This window comes from Balaenoptera musculus, chromosome 18 (assembly GCF_009873245.2).
Source record: "Balaenoptera musculus isolate JJ_BM4_2016_0621 chromosome 18, mBalMus1.pri.v3, whole genome shotgun sequence".
Taxonomy (NCBI): domain Eukaryota; kingdom Metazoa; phylum Chordata; class Mammalia; order Artiodactyla; family Balaenopteridae; genus Balaenoptera; species Balaenoptera musculus.
Genome location: NC_045802.1, coordinates 3,670,183 through 3,688,720, shown reverse-complemented (window position 1 = coordinate 3,688,720; position 18,538 = coordinate 3,670,183). Strand labels below are relative to the sequence as shown.

Genomic DNA, 18,538 nt, shown 5'->3' with positions numbered 1-18,538 from the left:
ATTCTTAATGTCCATTTTAGCAGTACTGGGAGAGTACGCTTTCAACCATGCAGCTAGCCAGAAAGACTCTTTTATATACGTGTGCTTCTCACAAAAAGCTTCTCTCCTTCCTCTAATATGACAGAGACTGTAGCTGTATCTGAAGAGAAAGTGAATTTCAATGACGACCATCACCTAAAAACATACATAAATTCCTATATCTGGTACCAGAGGTAGAGCTTACCATTTTGATGTTTAAAGAAATGACTTTATGACATCCGTTCATAAGTAAAAACAGAAAACACACTGAGTAGTTTTATAATTGTTTTTTTAGGAGGAAGAAAAACCCCATTAAATCCTGATTATTAGTCATAGCAGAAACAAAGGGTTTAACACAGTTATATCAAATACAACTTTTTAAAAGCTACTTACGTCCAAAGAATCCTCCTTCAGTAGGATAAGGGCCATGTTCTGTGACACCAACCGGCAGGAATAGCCTAGAATAAAAGAAGGAGCAACATACGTGAATTTACCATCCCCGCCAGGAACTCACCACATTCAAGGTCCCCTGAATTCAGCCTCCCTTCTGGTCCCTTCCTTATCACCACGTTTAGCCTATGGGCTCACACAGAGGAATTGAGCAAGAGTGTGGAGAGGAAAAGTTCACACAGATTCCGACTTTTGCAGACAGCTCTGGTAGCACTGCTCGGGAGGGTCTTCATAACTAATGGCTGAAATAAATACTCATCAATTTTCTGTGGATTTTCCTTATCCTTGTTATGCTTGTATTAGGATGAGCTTTGGGTTCTCTAAAATAACAGCAAACGCTTTAGGAAGACAAATGGAATCAACGGAGCTCCTCAACCAGGATAAACGTGCCTACTGTGATATCAAGGTCCCTCACTTGCTTTTTGAAAAGGCAGGTAATTCTCACAGCAGGCTTCTAAGGAAGCCTATGATACACAGAGAGTCACTCTTCCTGCGAAAGCTCAAAGCAACCCCCATTTCAAGAATTAAATCTGAGTCAAGAGTAACCCAATGCTAATTCTTAACAACTCCCATTACATTTTTAGACAATGGTATCTCTGTAGGTTAATTTAAGCAAGATACTCTTTTCCACTTTTCGTCCCGGAAGGCAAATGTATTTTCTATGAAGATCTTTCCTACTCAAGACTTTGCAGTACACGCATGACAGCTGGAGATGCTTGGTGACACAACGACCAAGGTAAGAGCCTCTCCGGACTCTTCCCCTTCTCCCCACACTCTGGGGAGAAGGAGGAGGCGGCCCCAGCCAACCCCAAGTCCAGGGCTGTCTGTCGGGGCCCTGGGCTCTCTCTTTCAAATCACCCTCCACCATCTTGGTGCCCCTCAAGAGAGCTACCATCAACATGTGCTTTTCACCAACCTCCATCTTAATTTATCTCATTGAGAAAAGTCAAGAAAACAGTCCTTCCACCTAGAGAAGTGGTCCTTGCAAGGATCATGGACCAATGATCACAGAAACAGGGAACAAGTCATCAGCATAAAGAACGTCAACCTTCAGAACAAGGACGCGGGTGACCATCTCAAGGAAGGGCCTTAACCAATGCTTAGGCAACAGGAGTCTGGGTTCTCCTCCGCAGAAGAGCCAAAATACCCCTTCCCACAGATGCTTTATTTAACTAGAAAAGGAGATAAGCATTTAACTAGTGGACAAGTCACAGAACTGCTGCGTTTATGTGCTCAATTCTACCCAGAAGGCCCTCTTTCACCCTCAAGAAACTCTACTAACAGGCACAAAACAGAACTCAAGACAGACAACAATTAAGATGAGAAAAACCTTGGGGTATTTTTGGAGGGTAGAAAATAAATATTTTTGTTTATTTTGGAATGTATGAAGTATAGCCTTCACTAATGAGTGTCATTTGAGAGGACTGCTTATAAACCACCTCAGAACACAAATTTTAAAGCACAAAATTATGACTTTGCATCTAACCGTCATTTTCTTAAAGCAATACCTTGAAGATCTATTCCAGGCAGTTAACGACAGTTATCTGAAGGGAATGAGATAATTTTGCTGGTTAAAACCTCACGTATCATTTGAAAAGCGAAAACAACTGAATAGTTTAAAATCACAGGACCACATGGGCAAATACCTGTTCAACCTCTAAGAGGAAAAATAAAGGGAGGAAACACAGCACAATTTTCCACACATTTTCAAACTTGTTCAAGTCTGTATTTTAACAGTAGTGATGAGTAGAAATGAGAGTTTCCCAGAATGCCACCGAAAATTCTGCACAGCAGGATGGAAATAACTGAACTTTGTTTCCCACTAAAATCTTACAAATATATTCTTCCTTCCTATAAATTCTTAGACTAAGTGCAGAAGGGAGGTCAATATTTTATTTTCATTTGCAAACAGGGATATTGGAACTTTAATCATTTTTCTTCCCTTGTCCCAGAAACTTCCAGCAACTTCATGCAATAGAGACTGTTACAAATTTAGTATAACTCACACAAAAGGATTTGCTGGTAGTTTTTGATATGAACAACAGTTGCAGAAGCAAGATGAAATGTTTAAGCCGTTGCTTCCCCCTTGATTTTATATTTTGCAATTTAAGTAAAATGCCACTTGACAACTGAAGCTGCATAAAGATATTATGGAAAAACTCAAAGTATTTTTCTAGCAGTTGCAAGGGAGAGGGTAACAAATAAAACCACTGGCACTTTCATGAATTTAAATACACAAAACTCAAGGTTTCTGAGAAGAAACAGGTTCTTTTTTTTTTTTAGTTTGGAAAACGAGGCAAGATTTTGCTTAATTATCACACAGAACACTTGCTCTAGACAGACCATGGAAGTTTAACGCAGTTAAATGTGACTTAGCTAACATGGCAAATTAAATTATGTCAATCCAAGTTTGGTGTGCTTGATTTCTAATGTTTTTGGATAAAATGAGATCAGCTCTTGGAGAACAGCCAGCTATGAAATGTCAATCCACACTTGTAAATTGAGGTCTATTTCTTTAATCTCACAATCTAACAAGACAACCATAAAATGACTGCAAAGGGAACCTCTGGGATTTCACGTTTTACTACGGCTGAAGTTAACAGCACACCACAAAAGTGCTTAGTCTTTCTACTACCTGAGTATAATCAACACGCAAAGAAATTAAAATATTACAGCGTCTATGGTACTTAGAGCAGGACTTGATTTTAAGAAAATAAAATCATCATTCACACTAGAAAATAGGACCAAACCAAACCTCTCTTGGAACTCGCAATCAGCGTCTTTTTTCTGAGGTAAGCATATATTGTCGAAGATATCCCAACCTAGATTTCTTCGGAGACACTTTTGGAAGGGTTAGCAACAACTGATTCCTACTAACCATATACCTAGGATCCATCAAATTACCCCTCAGTGGGATTCAACTTGGTTCCAAACCAACAAGTGTGTTGTTGGTTGTAAATAATTTCAGGGAGAATCTGGTCACTCAATATTTGAGAGTTAGTGTATGAAACACACTGCCAGACGTCAGGAATGGAACTCTTCATCTGCTCCGGACTCAATCAAGGATGCTCAGAGCAGAATCCCTCCCCATCTGAGAACCAGGACATCAAGGACTCATCCACAGAACCACACCTGGGCACCCTTCCCTCCAGACCCTCAGATGCTTCTCAGAAAGGCTCCATCACAGGTAGGAACATGCTGCCTCAGCCTTACCTCGTGATCTTCCCCCAAACCAGGCCATCCTGACTCATGCTATTCTCATTCTTTATGTATTTGTCTTAAACAAATTCTTGAGGTTCAAGATTTAAACCTATCTCATCTACAAAGCCTTCCCTGATCTTTTTGACGCCTATCTTTCCTTCTGAGAACTGAATTATCACGTGTCATGGTCACATGCTCAGATTCTCAGCACTCACACCTGTGTGGCCCAGGCTAAGTTACTTGGTATCTCTGTGCCTCAGTTCTATCTTTAAAAGGGGATAATGCCTATCTCAAAGGGAACAGTAAACTTACCTAAAGGACTTAGCGGTAATATGGCAAATGCTGTGCTAACATTTAATGAGTAACTATTACTAACGCTAGCCATGCTCAGCATGTACACTGCACAACTGGTATTTTCTCATCTATTTTATTCCTGAGTTTGTCTCATAATTAACTCAGGCCCCAATACGGGAACATAAGTGCCCCAAGCCTATAGGGGAGCATCTGGCAACAGCAGAGCTGCAGGCAATCAAGAAATCACACACCTGACTTTTCTGTGAACATTACTGGGGCTGTGGCCGTGTTCCCCCAGCCCCACCTGAGAACCGGACTTGTCTCCCTGCCAATGGGCAAGAATAGGGCGGGCAAGTCCACATTTACTCACTGTCAGAAATTAAACTTCTAAGACTATAGAAGTGATTTAAAGGTATCACATAATGGGTAACAAAACATGGGGGAGGGGCGGCCAAATTCCAACTCAGATGGTTCACAGTGAAAGCGATTCCCAATGCGATGACTTTAAAATGGAACACGCACTAGGATTTTGTTCTCACTCATCCTATCTCTGTTAGAAAAAAACTTACAGACTCTGAAAACTTCACATCTATTTTCTAACTATGTAATAGATGCTTTATCCAGTCATAGTAAGGAAGTGACGACTACATGATTCACAAAGGCTATACAGCTGAAATTTCACTTTAGACTAGCTGATGCCAAATTTTTAAGCTAAAAAAGAAAACTTCCAACTCCTGGAAACACAGCTAGTTAGCATAAATCCAAGCGCGGCGCAGCAGGGTCCTGGCATCGTGTCAGTTCCAAAGGACCTCAAAGCCACACGCAGGATGACTGCATCTACCTAACACTCATAGGCCCATAACAGACACAAATATCCTGGAACCTAACTTGACTAAGTATTTATTTTCAAGGTATGAACTAAAAGTTACACTTTAAATTCTCAAACTGTGATAGATGATGGATGGATGGATGGATAGATGCATGGATGGGTGGGTAGATGGATGGATGGGAGGACAGATGGATGGATGGGAGGACAGATAGATGGATGGATGGATAGATGGATGGATGGATGGGAGGATGGATGGGAGGATAGATGGATGGATGGGAGGATAGGTGATAGATGGATGGAGAATAGATGGATGGGAGGATAGATGGATGGATGGGAGGTTAGGTGATAGATGGATGGGAGGATAAGTGATGGATGGAGGGAGGATAGGTGATGGATGGAGGGAGAATAGATGGATGGGAAGGACAGATGGATGGACAGATGATAGATAAATGAGAGAGAGAGAGAGCGAATACTAAAGACAGCCAACAGCACCAAACACCTCTAAAGGGAAATGTTGCCAGTTAAAACTGTAAGAGTCAACAATCATAGACATCCCAACTCTGGAGGTGGTGAAATATGAAAACAACGTGTCTTAGAATGGATGAAATTTAGTACCCTTCCCCAGGGTTTTCTAACTCAAATTTCAGATAGGGTTTTCGTGAAAGCTTCATGAATCTGTTTAAAAGGAGCCCTGCACCAGGAGCGATTGGCCCTGAGACCCAGCATGAACTAGCTTGGTCAATAAGTGCAGCATGACCTTGTAAACTCTGAATGTCCCCCGGCGCTCTAAGACTGTTGACACGTGAAGACCAAAGACAGCGTAGGGAAAGCACTCCCAGCACAGGGCCCGGCATTCAGCACTCTTCTCCTTATTTCACGGAGAAGTAGAACTACTAGACACTTGGTCTGCTTCCCAAGTACCTTCTGGGTACCCTAATGTGCACACAGAATGCACTAAAATGTACAGAATATCCAATCCATATTGTGGGAGACAGACCAATAATGGTTCATATCACAGAAGGTATGAGGAATATGGGACTAGAACACAGGCTTACAATCCTCCTGGATCTGGAGCACGACCTTGGGCTGCTCACAGCCGTCACCAGTGGTCTGACGTGGACAAGTCTAACACCATGTCTAGATGTCTACACTGCATCCTCAACAGACGCCCTAATTTAGTGGTGCATATACACAATGGAATATTACTCAGCCATAAAAAAGAATGAAATAATGCCATCTGCAGCAACATGGATGGACCTAGAGATTATCATACTAAGTGAAGTAAGTCAGACAGAGAAAACAAAGACCAAATGATATCGCTTATATGTGGAATCTAAAATATGACACAAATGAACTTACTTACAAAACAGAAACAGACTCACAGACATAGAAAACAAACTTATGGTCACCAAAGGGGAAAGGGAGGAGGGATAAATTAGGAGTTTGGGATTAGCAGATACACACTATATATATAGTGCTATGTATAAAATAAACAACAAGGTCCTACTGTACAGAACAGAGAACTATAGTCAAAATCTTATAATAAACCATAATGGAAAAGAATATGAAAAAAATATGTACATATAACTGAATCACTTTGCTGTACACCTGACACTAACACAATATTGTAAATTAACAATACTTCAATTAAAAAATAAGATAAAATAAATAAAGAATAGAATTTTTTAAACATCTTTATTAGAGTATAATTGTTTTACAATGGTGTGTTAGTTTCTGCAGTATAACAAAGTGTGTCAGCTATACGGATACATATATCCCCATATCCCCTCCCTCTTGCACCTCCCTCCCACTTTCCCTATTCCACCGCTCTATGTGGACACACAGCATCGAGCTGATCTCCCTGTGCTATGCAGCTGCTTCCCACTAGCTATCTACTTTACATTTGGTAGTGTATATATGTCAATGTTACTCTCTCACTTCGTCCCAGCTTACCCTTCCCCCTCCCCATGTCCTCAAGTCCATTCTCTACATCTGGGTCTTTATTCCTGTCCTGCCCCTAGGTTCTTCAGAACCATTTTTTTTAAATTCCATATATATGTGTTAGCATATGGTATTTGTTTTTCTCTTTCTGACTTACTTCACCCTGTATGACAGACTCTAGGTCCATCCACCTCACTACAAATAACTCAATTTTGTTTCTTTCAATGGCTGAGTAATATTCCATTGTATATATGTGCTGCATCTTCTTTATCCATTCATCTGTTGATGGACACTTAGGTTGCTTCCATGTTCGGGCTATTGTAAATAGAGCTGCAATGAACATTGTGGTACATGACTCTTTTTGAATTATGGTTTTCTCAGGGTATATACCCAGTAGTAGGATTACTGGGTCATATGGTAGTTCTATTTTTAGTTTTTTAAGGAACCTCCATAGTGGCTCTATCAATTTACATTCCCACCAGCAGTGCAAGAGGGTTCCCTTTTCTCCACACCCTCTCCAGCATTTATTGCTTGTAGATTTTTTGGTGATGGCCATTCTGACTGGTGTGAGGTGATACCTCATTGTGGTTTTGATTTGCATTTCTCTAATGATTAGTTGAGCAACTTTTCATGTGTTTGTTGGCAATCTATATATCTTCTTTGGAGAAATGCCTATTAAGGTCTTCTGCCCATTTTTGGATTGGGTTGTTTTTTTGATATTGAGCTGCATGAGCTACTTGTATATTTTGGAGATTAATCCTTTGTCAGTTGCTTTGTTTGCAAATATTTTCTCCCATTCTGAGGGTTATCTTTTTGTCTTTTGTATCGTTTCCTTTGCTGTGCAAAAGCTTTTAAGTTTCATTAGGTCCCATTTGTTTATTTTTGTTTTTATTTCCGTTGCTCTAGGAGGTGGGTCAAAAAGGATCTTGCTGTGATTTATGTCAGAGTGTTCTGCCTATGTTTTCCTCTAAGAGTTTTATAGTGTCTGGCCTTACGTTTAGGTCTTTAATCCATTTTAAGTTTATTTTTGTGTATGGTTTTAGGGAGTGTTCTAATTTCATTCTTGTACGTGTAAGCTGTCCAGTTTTCCCAGCACCACATATTGAAGAGGCTGTCTTTTCTCCACTGTATACTCTTGCCTCCTTTATCAAAGATAAGGTGCCCATATGTGTGTGGGTTTATCTCCGGATTTTCTATCCTGTTCCATGGATCTATATTTCTGTCTTTGTGCCCATACCATACTGTCTTGATTACTGTAGCTTTGCAGTATAATCTGAAGTGAGGGAGCCTGATTCCTCCAGCTCTGTTTCTGTTTCTCAAGATGGATTTGGCTATTCAGGTTCTTTTGTGTTTCCATACAAATTGTGAAATTGTTTGTTCTAGTTCTGTATAAAATGCCATTGGTAGTTTGATAGGGATTGCATTGAATCTGTAGATTGCTTTGGGTAGTATAGTCATTTTCACCATGTTGATTCTTCCAATCCAAGAACATGGTATATCTCTCCATCTGTTTGTATCATCTTTAATTTCTTTCATCAGTGTCTTATAGTTTTCTGCATATAGGTCTTTTACCTCCTTAGGTAGGTTTTTATCCTAGGTATTTTATTCTTTTTGTTGCAGTGGTAAATGGGAGTGTTTCCTTAATTTCTCCTTCAGATTTTTCATTGTTAGTGTATAGGAATGCAAGAGATTTCTGTGCTTTAATTTTGTATCCTGCTACTTTACCAAATTCACTGATTAGCTCTAGTAGTCTTCTGGCAGAATCTTTAGGATTTTCCGTGTATAATATCATGTCATCTGCAAACAGTGATGGTTTTACTTCTTCTTTTCCGATTTGGATTAGAATGTTTTTTAAAAGGTCAATTTTAAAATATCTAATGGATATGAGTGCTTCTGAAACCAAAACTACAAACATTGCTACACCTTCTTTGAAAAAAGCACAAAATAATATAGCTGTTAATGGAAAAAACTGGACAGGTATCAATCACCTTGTGAGGTTCAGACAAGCCTCACTCCAGCAACGACTAACACCTTCCTTCGGGAATAATAAGCCATTCATGTCTTCTGGGTTGATTTTGGGAACTCTGCTTTCACTTGTGTTTACCTAAACTTGGCTAGACCCTGATAGATGCAGGTGTGACACAAGGACAGGAGGACAGGGGCGGGGCAGGTGCAGCATCTCTGCTCTCATGCTTTCTGTGCCCTCTGTGAACAGGAGCCGTGGATCAATAGCAGGTGTTTTAGACCAAATTTACATGGGAAATACCTGAAGGGCTGATGTATATACATAGAAAAAGACATTCCACCAAAAGCAAACGTATTATCCTTCATCTATAAAAATGTTGCTGACATCACCAAAGGGCTGTAAGCAATGGGTTTTTATTACCTAGTAATAGTGACGGGTCTACACAGAAACATCACCACACTTTTCTCCAAAAATATGTGTTTAGGAAACAACAGGTACAACATCTACATCTAATCCTTCAGAGACTGTTTGTGAACCACATGTCAGTCTCTGGGGACTTTAATCTCACTTGTGTGGGAGTCCAAAAGGACTACAGTCTTGATAAGAAATGATTAAGTGGCTTTTTTATCTATTACAAAAAAAAAAAGAAGAAATCCACCCCAGACAGTAGGCATTGTCTATAACTGAGGTTCTCTGAGAGTCGGGGCTGATTCAAAAGAGAAGACTGAAGGAAAGGGGCTCCACTGGAACCAGTTGATCGTGTTCCAAGGAGACTCCTCTGAATAGGACACCAGTCACTCAACTTCAGATGTTCTTTCTGTATGTTTCTTCCTGCAGTGAGCTGTGACATGGACTCTATTCCCATCAACACATGAGAAGTCATGTAGCCCTTATTCATTTTATCACCTATGCACCAGAGCTTGTGACACAAGGGTGACAGAAGTCCTAGATAATTTTAAAGTAATTCAAACAATCAAAATTAGATTTTTTGGGACTTCCCTGGTGGTGCAGTGGTTAAGAATCCGCCTGCCAATGCAGGAGACACGGGTTCGAGTCCTGGTCCGGGAAGATCCCACACACCACAGAGCAACTAAGCCCGTGAGCCACAACTACTCAGCCTGTGGCTCTGGAGCCCACGAGCCACAATTACTGAGCCTGTGTGCTGCCACTACTGAAGCCCGCGTGCCTGGAGCCCATGCTCTGCAACAAGAGAAGCCACCGCAATGAGAAGCCCATGCAGCGCAATGAAGAGTAGCCCCCGCTCACCGCAACTAGAGAAAGCCCGCGCGCAGCAACGAAGACCCAACGCAACCAAAAATAAATATAAAATAATAAATAAATTTTTTTTAAAAAATTCTATTTTTTTTTAATTAGTAGTTTCACAAGTCCTTTTCAAACTAAAAACGTGCTGCTTTAACACTCATGAAGTAATCTGGGCTTGAATTCCCTTTTTTCAATTTTCATTTCTGCGATGCTTAGCAGGCAGAGGTTGCCAACCCAGATGGGGAAGGGAAAGGTTCAAGCCTGTTAGAAAAACCTATGAATTGGTAAAAATCATTATAATGGCTATAACTATATAAAATAATAATGCATATTTAAACTCAGTGAAAACATGCTTAGTCTCAGACTAAATTTTTGTGAAGAAAGCAATAAGAAAATCAAACTCTCATCAACTCTTGAATTCTCTGGCCTCTGTAAGTATGCTTAATACTTTTCAGGAAGGTGGCATAGTTCTACTGTTTATAACGGGCAGATAATGCTCATAAGAGCATCTTAAACTTTCCTCGGTCTTGTGAATGAAGAATTCTATAAAGCACTTCCGTCGACGCATCTGAGAAGCCCTTAGGCACCTCTATAAGACGGTTCAAAAACGTAATACAAAAATCAGCACTGGGAAATTATTCCTTAAATGAATTACCTATGTTAATTGCAGTTTCTTGTTTGTCGCCTGTCAACACCCATATTTTAATTTCTGCCTTCAACAGAGTTGCTATGGTTTCTGGCACGCCTGCCTGAAGACGATCTTCTATGGCTGTGGCTCCAAGCAGCAGCAGATTCTAAATTAAAAAACAGCTTCCATTAAAGATGGGGACACACGTAAGAGCAGCACGAATGACGAAACTCTTGACAGAAGAAAGGCAGTCAAAGTGTTCTGAGACAATTACCTTATTTCCTCCCCATTAAACCTTTGTCTGTAGATAATTAATGACAGTCACATGTGTGGCATCTCAAAACCATCCACAGGGCTAGAACCCCTCCAGGCACACGGGCCAGCACGTGCCATCTACTTCTGGGTACAAGGGCACCTTGGGATAGAAACCACCTGGCAGCAGAGCACATGGGCGAGTTATCCTGGGGCCACTAACAGGACTGGAGCTTCTCTCTCACTCCACTCATGAGTCAAGGGCTGTGGTACAGTTAACACGTGAGAAAAAATCATTCAGTGACCAAAAAGGCCAACTACCTCCCGAGTGCCCACCTCTGGCCTGGGGACGCACAGACATCGCACCTATTTAATTGCTTTATGATTCTCAAAGTAATTTTGGAATTTCCAGGGAAGCAGGGTAAATGAACATTTGATTTCACTTCCATCCATACCCAAATTCCATTAAAATGACAAACAAGGGAAAAAAAAGCAAAGGGGAATTTTAAAAAAATAAATAAAAAGGAATGAGAAAAGCAAGCAAGCAATGACTTCAAAGCTACTGAAACTGGAAGATGGATGGACCAGTGGTTGCTGACATGAAACGGAAAAAGCTGAAATCCAGCTCCCAGATTCGAGGGACGCAATCTGTGGGAAGCTACCTCATGTCTTGGGAGAAACTGAAACAACAACAAAATCACGTAGGCAGCATGGAGTGGCAATGGCAAAGCTCAAACAGTATCAGGACAGGAAGTGTGAAAACATTTAGTAGGTATGATGTCCAGCCAGCCTAGGTACTCTGACTGCTCAGGAAACTCAACAGGGCCAGCTCACGTCGTTAAACCTCATCCTGGGCAAACCCAGAAAGTCGCCAGTGCTGTTTTTGACCTGATACTTCTTAAGACCTGAATGCTTAGCAGAGGGTGGCTAGACCTTTCTGAGAGCTCATAAAAACTGAGTGTTTCTTAAAGCAAAGAAACGATTAAAAGCTAATGGTGAGTTAAGATGCTTACAAGATCAGAGAACATCACTATACAGCCAAAAGATTTCTGCACCAAAACTTTTTTGCTCATTAGGTGTCACTGGGCATGTAATGTAACGCATCTACCACATGCAATTACCTTCTCGATGATCTCGTAACACTCTTCCAGCCGCTGAGCTCTGTCCTTCAAGATGGTGCTGGCTTCTTGGTAGACTTTGAGCCACTCCGCATAATCACTCTCAGAGAGGTCGGCGTAAGCCACACAGAGGGTCCGCAAGCCTGCAAAACAGTCCCGGCGTCTCCCAGTGAGGCCCCTAGGGACGGGCAAGCAGGGTGCCTTACCCCCAGGGGACACCGCATGTGCAGAAAATGAGAGAGACCATCCGGTTTATAGGTCACTCTAAGTCAATGTGCACACACTCAAAAAGAATTGAAAAGCAACCTTATTTTAATATAAACCACCGCTTCTATAGATGTTGACAGAACAGGAGAAGCCCTGAGACTGAACTCCTCACAGCAGAGAAGGACAGAGGCTGTGCTCGACCCTCAGACACATGAGCAGGGACCAGCCAGGAGGCAAGACGGGAAGTGTGTTTCAAGACAGCAATAAAGGTCCAGTGTGCTACCACGTGAAAGACACAGGCTTTCAAGCAGCCGTGCTTGTGTGTGCGTGTGTGTCCCTGTGTGCGTATGTGTTCCTATGTGTGCATATGTGTGTTCCCTGGTGGGCATGTGTGTCCCTGTGTGCATATGTGTTCCTATGTGTGCACGTGTGTTCTCTGGTGTACATGCGTGTGCCTGTGTGCGCACAGACGTGGACACATGCGGCCACAGAGGCTCAGGAAGGCAATGAGGCAGCAGCCGGCACTCAAGCTCTCATCACATCCACGTGCAGGGGAGCCTGAGCCCTTCTGAGAACCCCCTTCCTGTTCTCCATGGGTTCAGTGGATTATTCTGGCCTGAAGTCAAGGGTAAGCCAGTGTCATAAGGGAAACGAGAGAGGGCCTGGGAAATAAGGTGAGTTTTCCGAGAAAGGAGTGCAAAACTGGAGGGCGGTTCTGCATAGCGTCGTGGGCTGGCCTGCCTCACCGCCGTCCCTCTGGTTAAGAGTTAGCGGATGATATTTCGGTCGGTCTCCAGCCACGACTCTCGTCACTGCCACCGGTGCAGAGGGTGGGGACGAGGTTGGCGCTAGAAAACGACCCGCCTTTGAAGCAAGCCAAGTGCTGCACAAAAATGACACGTGAACATGAAGGCTCACCCGAGTGCCCCCTGAAAGCACAACTCCAAGGGCAGAAATAACACTTCCAAATTCCACTCACCTTCCGTGGCAAAATACTCCAGATGGCAGAGTGTTTCCTGCATGTATTTTGAATCTTTAGAAAGCCTCTCAAAAATCACATTATCCTGTAAAATAGGGAAACACTGTCACTGGCAAACCTTAGGTCAGTTGACGCTCTAGCACTGCAAGCCCAGCTCCGTTTTCGTGGGGTTGACCCAGCGCACACCTGGGTGGGCGAGGGGAAACACAGTTCTTGGCTGGATTCAGTCATGAGCTTTGGAAAACAAACTGGGGGTGGGTATGTGTCCACACGAACACGCCGGGGAGGACCCTGGGTGTCAGGAGAATGAATAATCAGGGACACGACGGGGCCGACGTTCACCTAGATTTGCAAAGCTCACACCAGACTTTGTTAACACCCTTTGCAGAAGTGGGAAGTGTAAAACACACACCCTAAATTGCTCAAGTGTACTCTCCCTTCCTGATGCTGCAGGAGCTCCCACCCAGGGAGGGCACGACCCACCCTGCACAGAACCGGGTTCAGCCGAGAACACGCGGTGTGGACAGTTCATCACCTGGGGACTATTTCCATGACCCACAAGCAGGGCTGGAGGACTGCAGGCTACGGATCCTGCATCAAATATGTGATAAATGGCAGTTTTAGGCCCCCTCAAATCTAAGAAATTTAGTCTGGTTTGGGGGAGACAGGTTTGAGGAGAATTAAATCCTGCAAAAAATTAAATGCACCCCCGCCGCATTTCCTGTTGACCCTGGTCTGTGGTTGCCCCCCTTCCTCTGTACCTCACACCGACCCCTGCTGGCCTTGCTGTGGTTCTCAGAACACAATGGCAAATAAACAACCAAAAAGGTAAGAAAAAGTATTGTGTGAGAACAGAATCTAACATAATTATCTAATCTTTCCCAATCTAATCCCATATAATCTGGACCTTGGTGAGTCCAGATCGGATGCCTTAGAATTCACACACATTACTCACTTTTTAAAAAGCTCTGATCGCTCTCCTCAAACACTTCTTCCCACAACTGGTGAAGACGAGTAAGATTTCCAACGAATCACTGATCCTTGTGTAGCCTCATATTTCCCGACACAGTCTCAGAAAATGAGCTTAATAAGTCTTTCCCTCAACACATAAGACCATGGTTTGACAAAATGTAGTTTTGTAGGTCAGGTTCATAAACAGTAACATCTTTCCTTAAAGATTTAGATCTGACGACCAGGAGGCAGACAGGACAAAAAGCCTGACGTAGGAAATGACCGGAGGGGGCAGTAATAATAGATCACAAATGGACACTACCTCAAACCCGCCACCCAGCCTCTGTAGTGAATAAAAACTAAACCACAAATATTGAGAATAGCTGCTACAGAAAAAGAAACACATCAGAGTCCTTAAAAGATCATAGGTCGATACAACTGACTCAATCTTCCAAAGTCACCACACGAGGATAGAAAACAGGAATCAGAATTCACACTCTAAGGATTCTGCAGGACACGGCCAGCTACTGCTTCTGAAACCAACTACCGATGAACAGTAAGCTTTCCACTGACCTCTTTGCCACGCTGGCTTGAACCCCCATCATCTTCAGGGGGCTTTTACTACTAAGTCAGCGTCAGGCTGACTGAAAGAGCCTTTCAACCCTGGGCGACCATCAGGGATGCTGAGAACAGCAGTTAGGGAAGCAGCAGGGGTCCTTGACGTGCAGACCTCAGCCAGTACTTACAGCCCCTTTACAATAGAGTCGAAGCTGTCCTGAAGGGGTTCGCACAATTACAGACATCCTTTTTCTGTCGCTGTAGGGTAAAAACAAAAAGGAAAGAAAACTGTCATTGGTCTGTTTTATAGGATTACATCCTGTGATTAAACACCAAACAACCCAAAAGGTGGTCTGGCTGGCCCCCAAACGGCCAAGCTCCGTTTTCCCTACCTTTGTCCTCCAAGTCAGACTTTAACTGTGTATCTCCTACTCTTTTGCATAAACCTATTCCTTTCCCTGCCGTGGAAACTCACTAGCACAGCTCTTGATAGAAGAAGAGACAGAAATGCAGAACTTGAGCGCTTTGCTCTGTGTCTAATTTGCTCCTGACAATACTGTGTCCACGTACTTTTATTTCACAGCTCAAAGATGTTCAGTTACCTGCCCAGTGAGTAGCAAAGTGCAAGATTCAGTATAAACCCACTTCACTCAAAAGTATCTCATCGTATCTTCTTTTGACTGAAGTGGAAAGAAATGATGAATTCCGAGGACCTCCCGATTTAGCGCTGAGGTCCCCTGATGGCTCCCTCCCCAGCCGCAGCCCCAAGCACACGCACAGGCACCCCCTTCCCCATCTTTCAAAAGGACCTGCCCTCAGTCACTGACTCATTTCTCGCCCATCTATATATATACAGGCAGTCCCCTCCATACGAATGCGTTCCCTTCTGAGAGAGCGCGCTCGTAAGTCCGACAAAGTTAGTCTAGGTACCTGACTAACACGATCTATCTATCTAGTACCACACTGTAACAGGTTTATCATATTTTTTGCGCAAGTAATACATAAAAAACAAAGACAAAAAATAAAGAAAACATTTTAAATCTTACAGACCCATGAACTAACTTACGGGACATGCGAATGCACGTTCGTGTCTTTGAAAGTTCGCAACTTGAAGTTTGTATGTAGGGGACTTACTGTGTGTATATGTAGATAGATAGATAGATAGAGAGGGACAGTTTATTTCAAGTGCACAAAAGAGAAACATACCTAGAAAACTCCAGGACGTTAAGGATTCCAAATGTCTCCTCCTGTCCCATCTAGAGGAAGAAAAACAGGCTCTTACCTGAAGTGCAAAGTATTAAAATCTCAAAACAACCAGCTCCCCAATCATAAACCTCTCTATACACGCCTCTCCCCAATCACTCCCCCTCCTCTCCCTCCCCTCCTGTTCCTTCCGTCTCTCCCTCTCCCTCCATCCATCCATCCCCCTGCAGACCCCCTTCCACCAAGTACTGTCTTCCCCGTCAGTCTGGTGGGACCATAGCTCCCCCTTCTGGTGAAAGCGTCTCCTTTTCCTCCAGCGGGAGTGGCTGTCACAGTCGCTGATGACAGAGTAACTTCCAAGACATACAAATAAAGGACACAAGCTACACAGGTCCATCCGAAACCTGGGGCCAGTTATGCTTCCGAATCCAGAATTTTACACATCTCGCAGAAGTATGTGCACACACCGTATGCCACTACCTCCCCAGGGGGCCCAGGCACTACACCCTGTGATACAACACACTGATTTTCTGCAGCAAGATGCACGGCTATTCCCACCAAGTGAGATTCATAAAGAACAGAAGTGGCCGCACGGAAGTTCCATTAGGTTTCCCTACCAAATGTCCACATCCCAAATTTAGGGGGAAAAGCGTGGAACTCAAAACTTTTTCAATTTTGGATTTAGAAACAAAGGAGTGTAATTCTGCACCAGAAATTCATCAAATGTCTTTTTTCTTCGGGTTCTTCAAAGTTGGCGCGTCAACATTCTTAATTTTTCTCCAGAAGAGTCCAGATTATGTGTGCACAATTTGCAAACTTTTTAATCTAATCTGCCCTCTGCCTTGTCCCCTGGGTCTGAGAGAAATAATAACTGAAGGAACGCACAGATCCCCAAGTGTGTAGCTGACACACGCGAAGCACTGGCAAGTCACACCGTCCCCTCCACAGTGCCCCGCCCCTTCGCTTCCTAAAACACAATGAATGGGCCCCTTAGCCCAGCCCCCGTCAGCCTTTGCCCCCTTCTCTCTGCAACCCCCAGTCCCCTTTCCCCTCAGCCTGGCCCAGCTTTGCCAGGTCCCCGTCCAGAGAGTCACCGCTGCGACCCCCTCGGCGCCAGTGCCGTGACCGCCAGGAGCCAGCGCCTCTGCACCGATGTCACATCAACACCCTCACGGCCCCCATAGACTGAATGATGATCAGTAAAGCCACTTCTTTTTTTTTTTTTTAGAGTACGCACTTTGGCATCTGATTTATTTTTTCTTAAGTCTTTATTGAATTTGTTACAATATTGCTTCTTTTTTTTTATGTTTTGGTTTCTTTTTTTTTTTTTTGGCTGTGAGGCATGTGGGATCTTAGCTCCCTGACCAGGGATCGAACCCGCTCCCCCTGCATTGGAGACAAAGTCTTAACCACTGGACTGCCAGGGAAGTCCCAAGCCACTTCTTGTAAATAGTGGGTAACCACCTGGAGGACTTGCGGGTTGAGGATTCCCCAGTATTCACAGCTGAAGAGGACTTTTAAAGTTACTGTTACTTATAAATCTTATCTAATCACATGGTCTATTTACTCCACCGCCCCTCCCGATCCCCGTGGCTGCACTGCAGAGAAACACAGCAGCACCCATACACCTGCAACCTGGCCGTGAAGGCTAAAATCTCCTCAAACTGGAGGTGAAGACGACACCACTGGTGAGAAGCTTCCATGAAGGAAACTCTATATTGTCAGTACATTGTCCCAACGTGTAGCGGTTGTACACTTCCCTGAGCTATATTCCCTGTGTTGGCTGAAATCAAGTACAAATAAACATGCTCTGATCTCTGTACTCCATAAAAAAGAAACTGAAAATGTCAAGAAATGGGCACTCTGTACACGGTATGATATTTTTTAGGTTTTGCACGTAAGTAAAAGAAAGAACAGACTGCCGCCAGGTCAGGAACAACATCGAGTTATTACACCAGATGGAAGTGAACTTCAAATGCCTTCGAGAGATCCAGGGATTTAAGGACGCAGAACGCCAAGAGCTGTAAAAAGCCACGAGTCCTCCCTAAACTGAGGGTGGGAACAGCACAGGGGCGAGCGGGCGGGGACTCGCCCTGAGACCCTCACCCACCCAGACAGCAGTGAGCACAGCCCCTCCAACTTCTCATCACAGAAAACGCCCATCCCACCCACCCACCCATGTCCCTGCCGCCACCCCAAGGATCCCTATTTGACCTTATTCCTGATTTAAACTTTCTCTTCTCCCCAGATTTCTCCCTCTGGCTCCTTGAGAAGGAAACTCAAAAAAATCATAAAATAAACTTCTTGATTTCAGGGGGGAAAAACCCATATTAAAAAAAAAAAAAAGATCTTAAGTGCCAACTCCCTCCTCTGCCAGCCCAGGAGACCAGAGCCAGCAACCGAGGGCTTCAGGGAGACAGACGCAGACCCGCCCGCGAAGACAGGAGACTGTGGAGCTTTTCCCAACAACTACAGGACCAAGAAGCAGGCTTCCCGAGTGCTTTACTGCACGTTATTCCACGTCAGTGGATGGAAAACTGCGGACAGCGCCTTTAAGAGACAAAGATGACGCAAAAGCACCACACAACACAGGCAACAGAACCCCACGACATATCACTTCTCAACACACCTCGTTTCTCACAGAGAAAAAACAAACAAAAAACTCGGCTCTCATATGCAC

General features: G+C 43.4%; 1 protein-coding gene across 2 annotated transcripts in view; it reads right to left on the bottom strand.

Moving 5' to 3' along the window:
• LOC118884388 (phospholipid-transporting ATPase IB) overlaps nt 1-18,538 on the bottom strand; it is a 545,038-nt gene that overhangs the window by 370,721 nt on the left and 155,779 nt on the right. For both annotated transcript variants that reach the window (XM_036832038.1, XM_036832037.1), the window contains exons 19-24: nt 15,862-15,911; nt 14,844-14,913; nt 13,147-13,231; nt 11,964-12,103; nt 10,618-10,756; nt 412-476 (exon numbers count right to left, since the gene is read on the bottom strand). In XM_036832038.1, the coding sequence (XP_036687933.1) occupies nt 412-476; nt 10,618-10,756; nt 11,964-12,103; nt 13,147-13,231; nt 14,844-14,913; nt 15,862-15,911 (549 nt within the window). The remainder of the gene's footprint in view (nt 1-411; nt 477-10,617; nt 10,757-11,963; nt 12,104-13,146; nt 13,232-14,843; nt 14,914-15,861; nt 15,912-18,538) is intronic.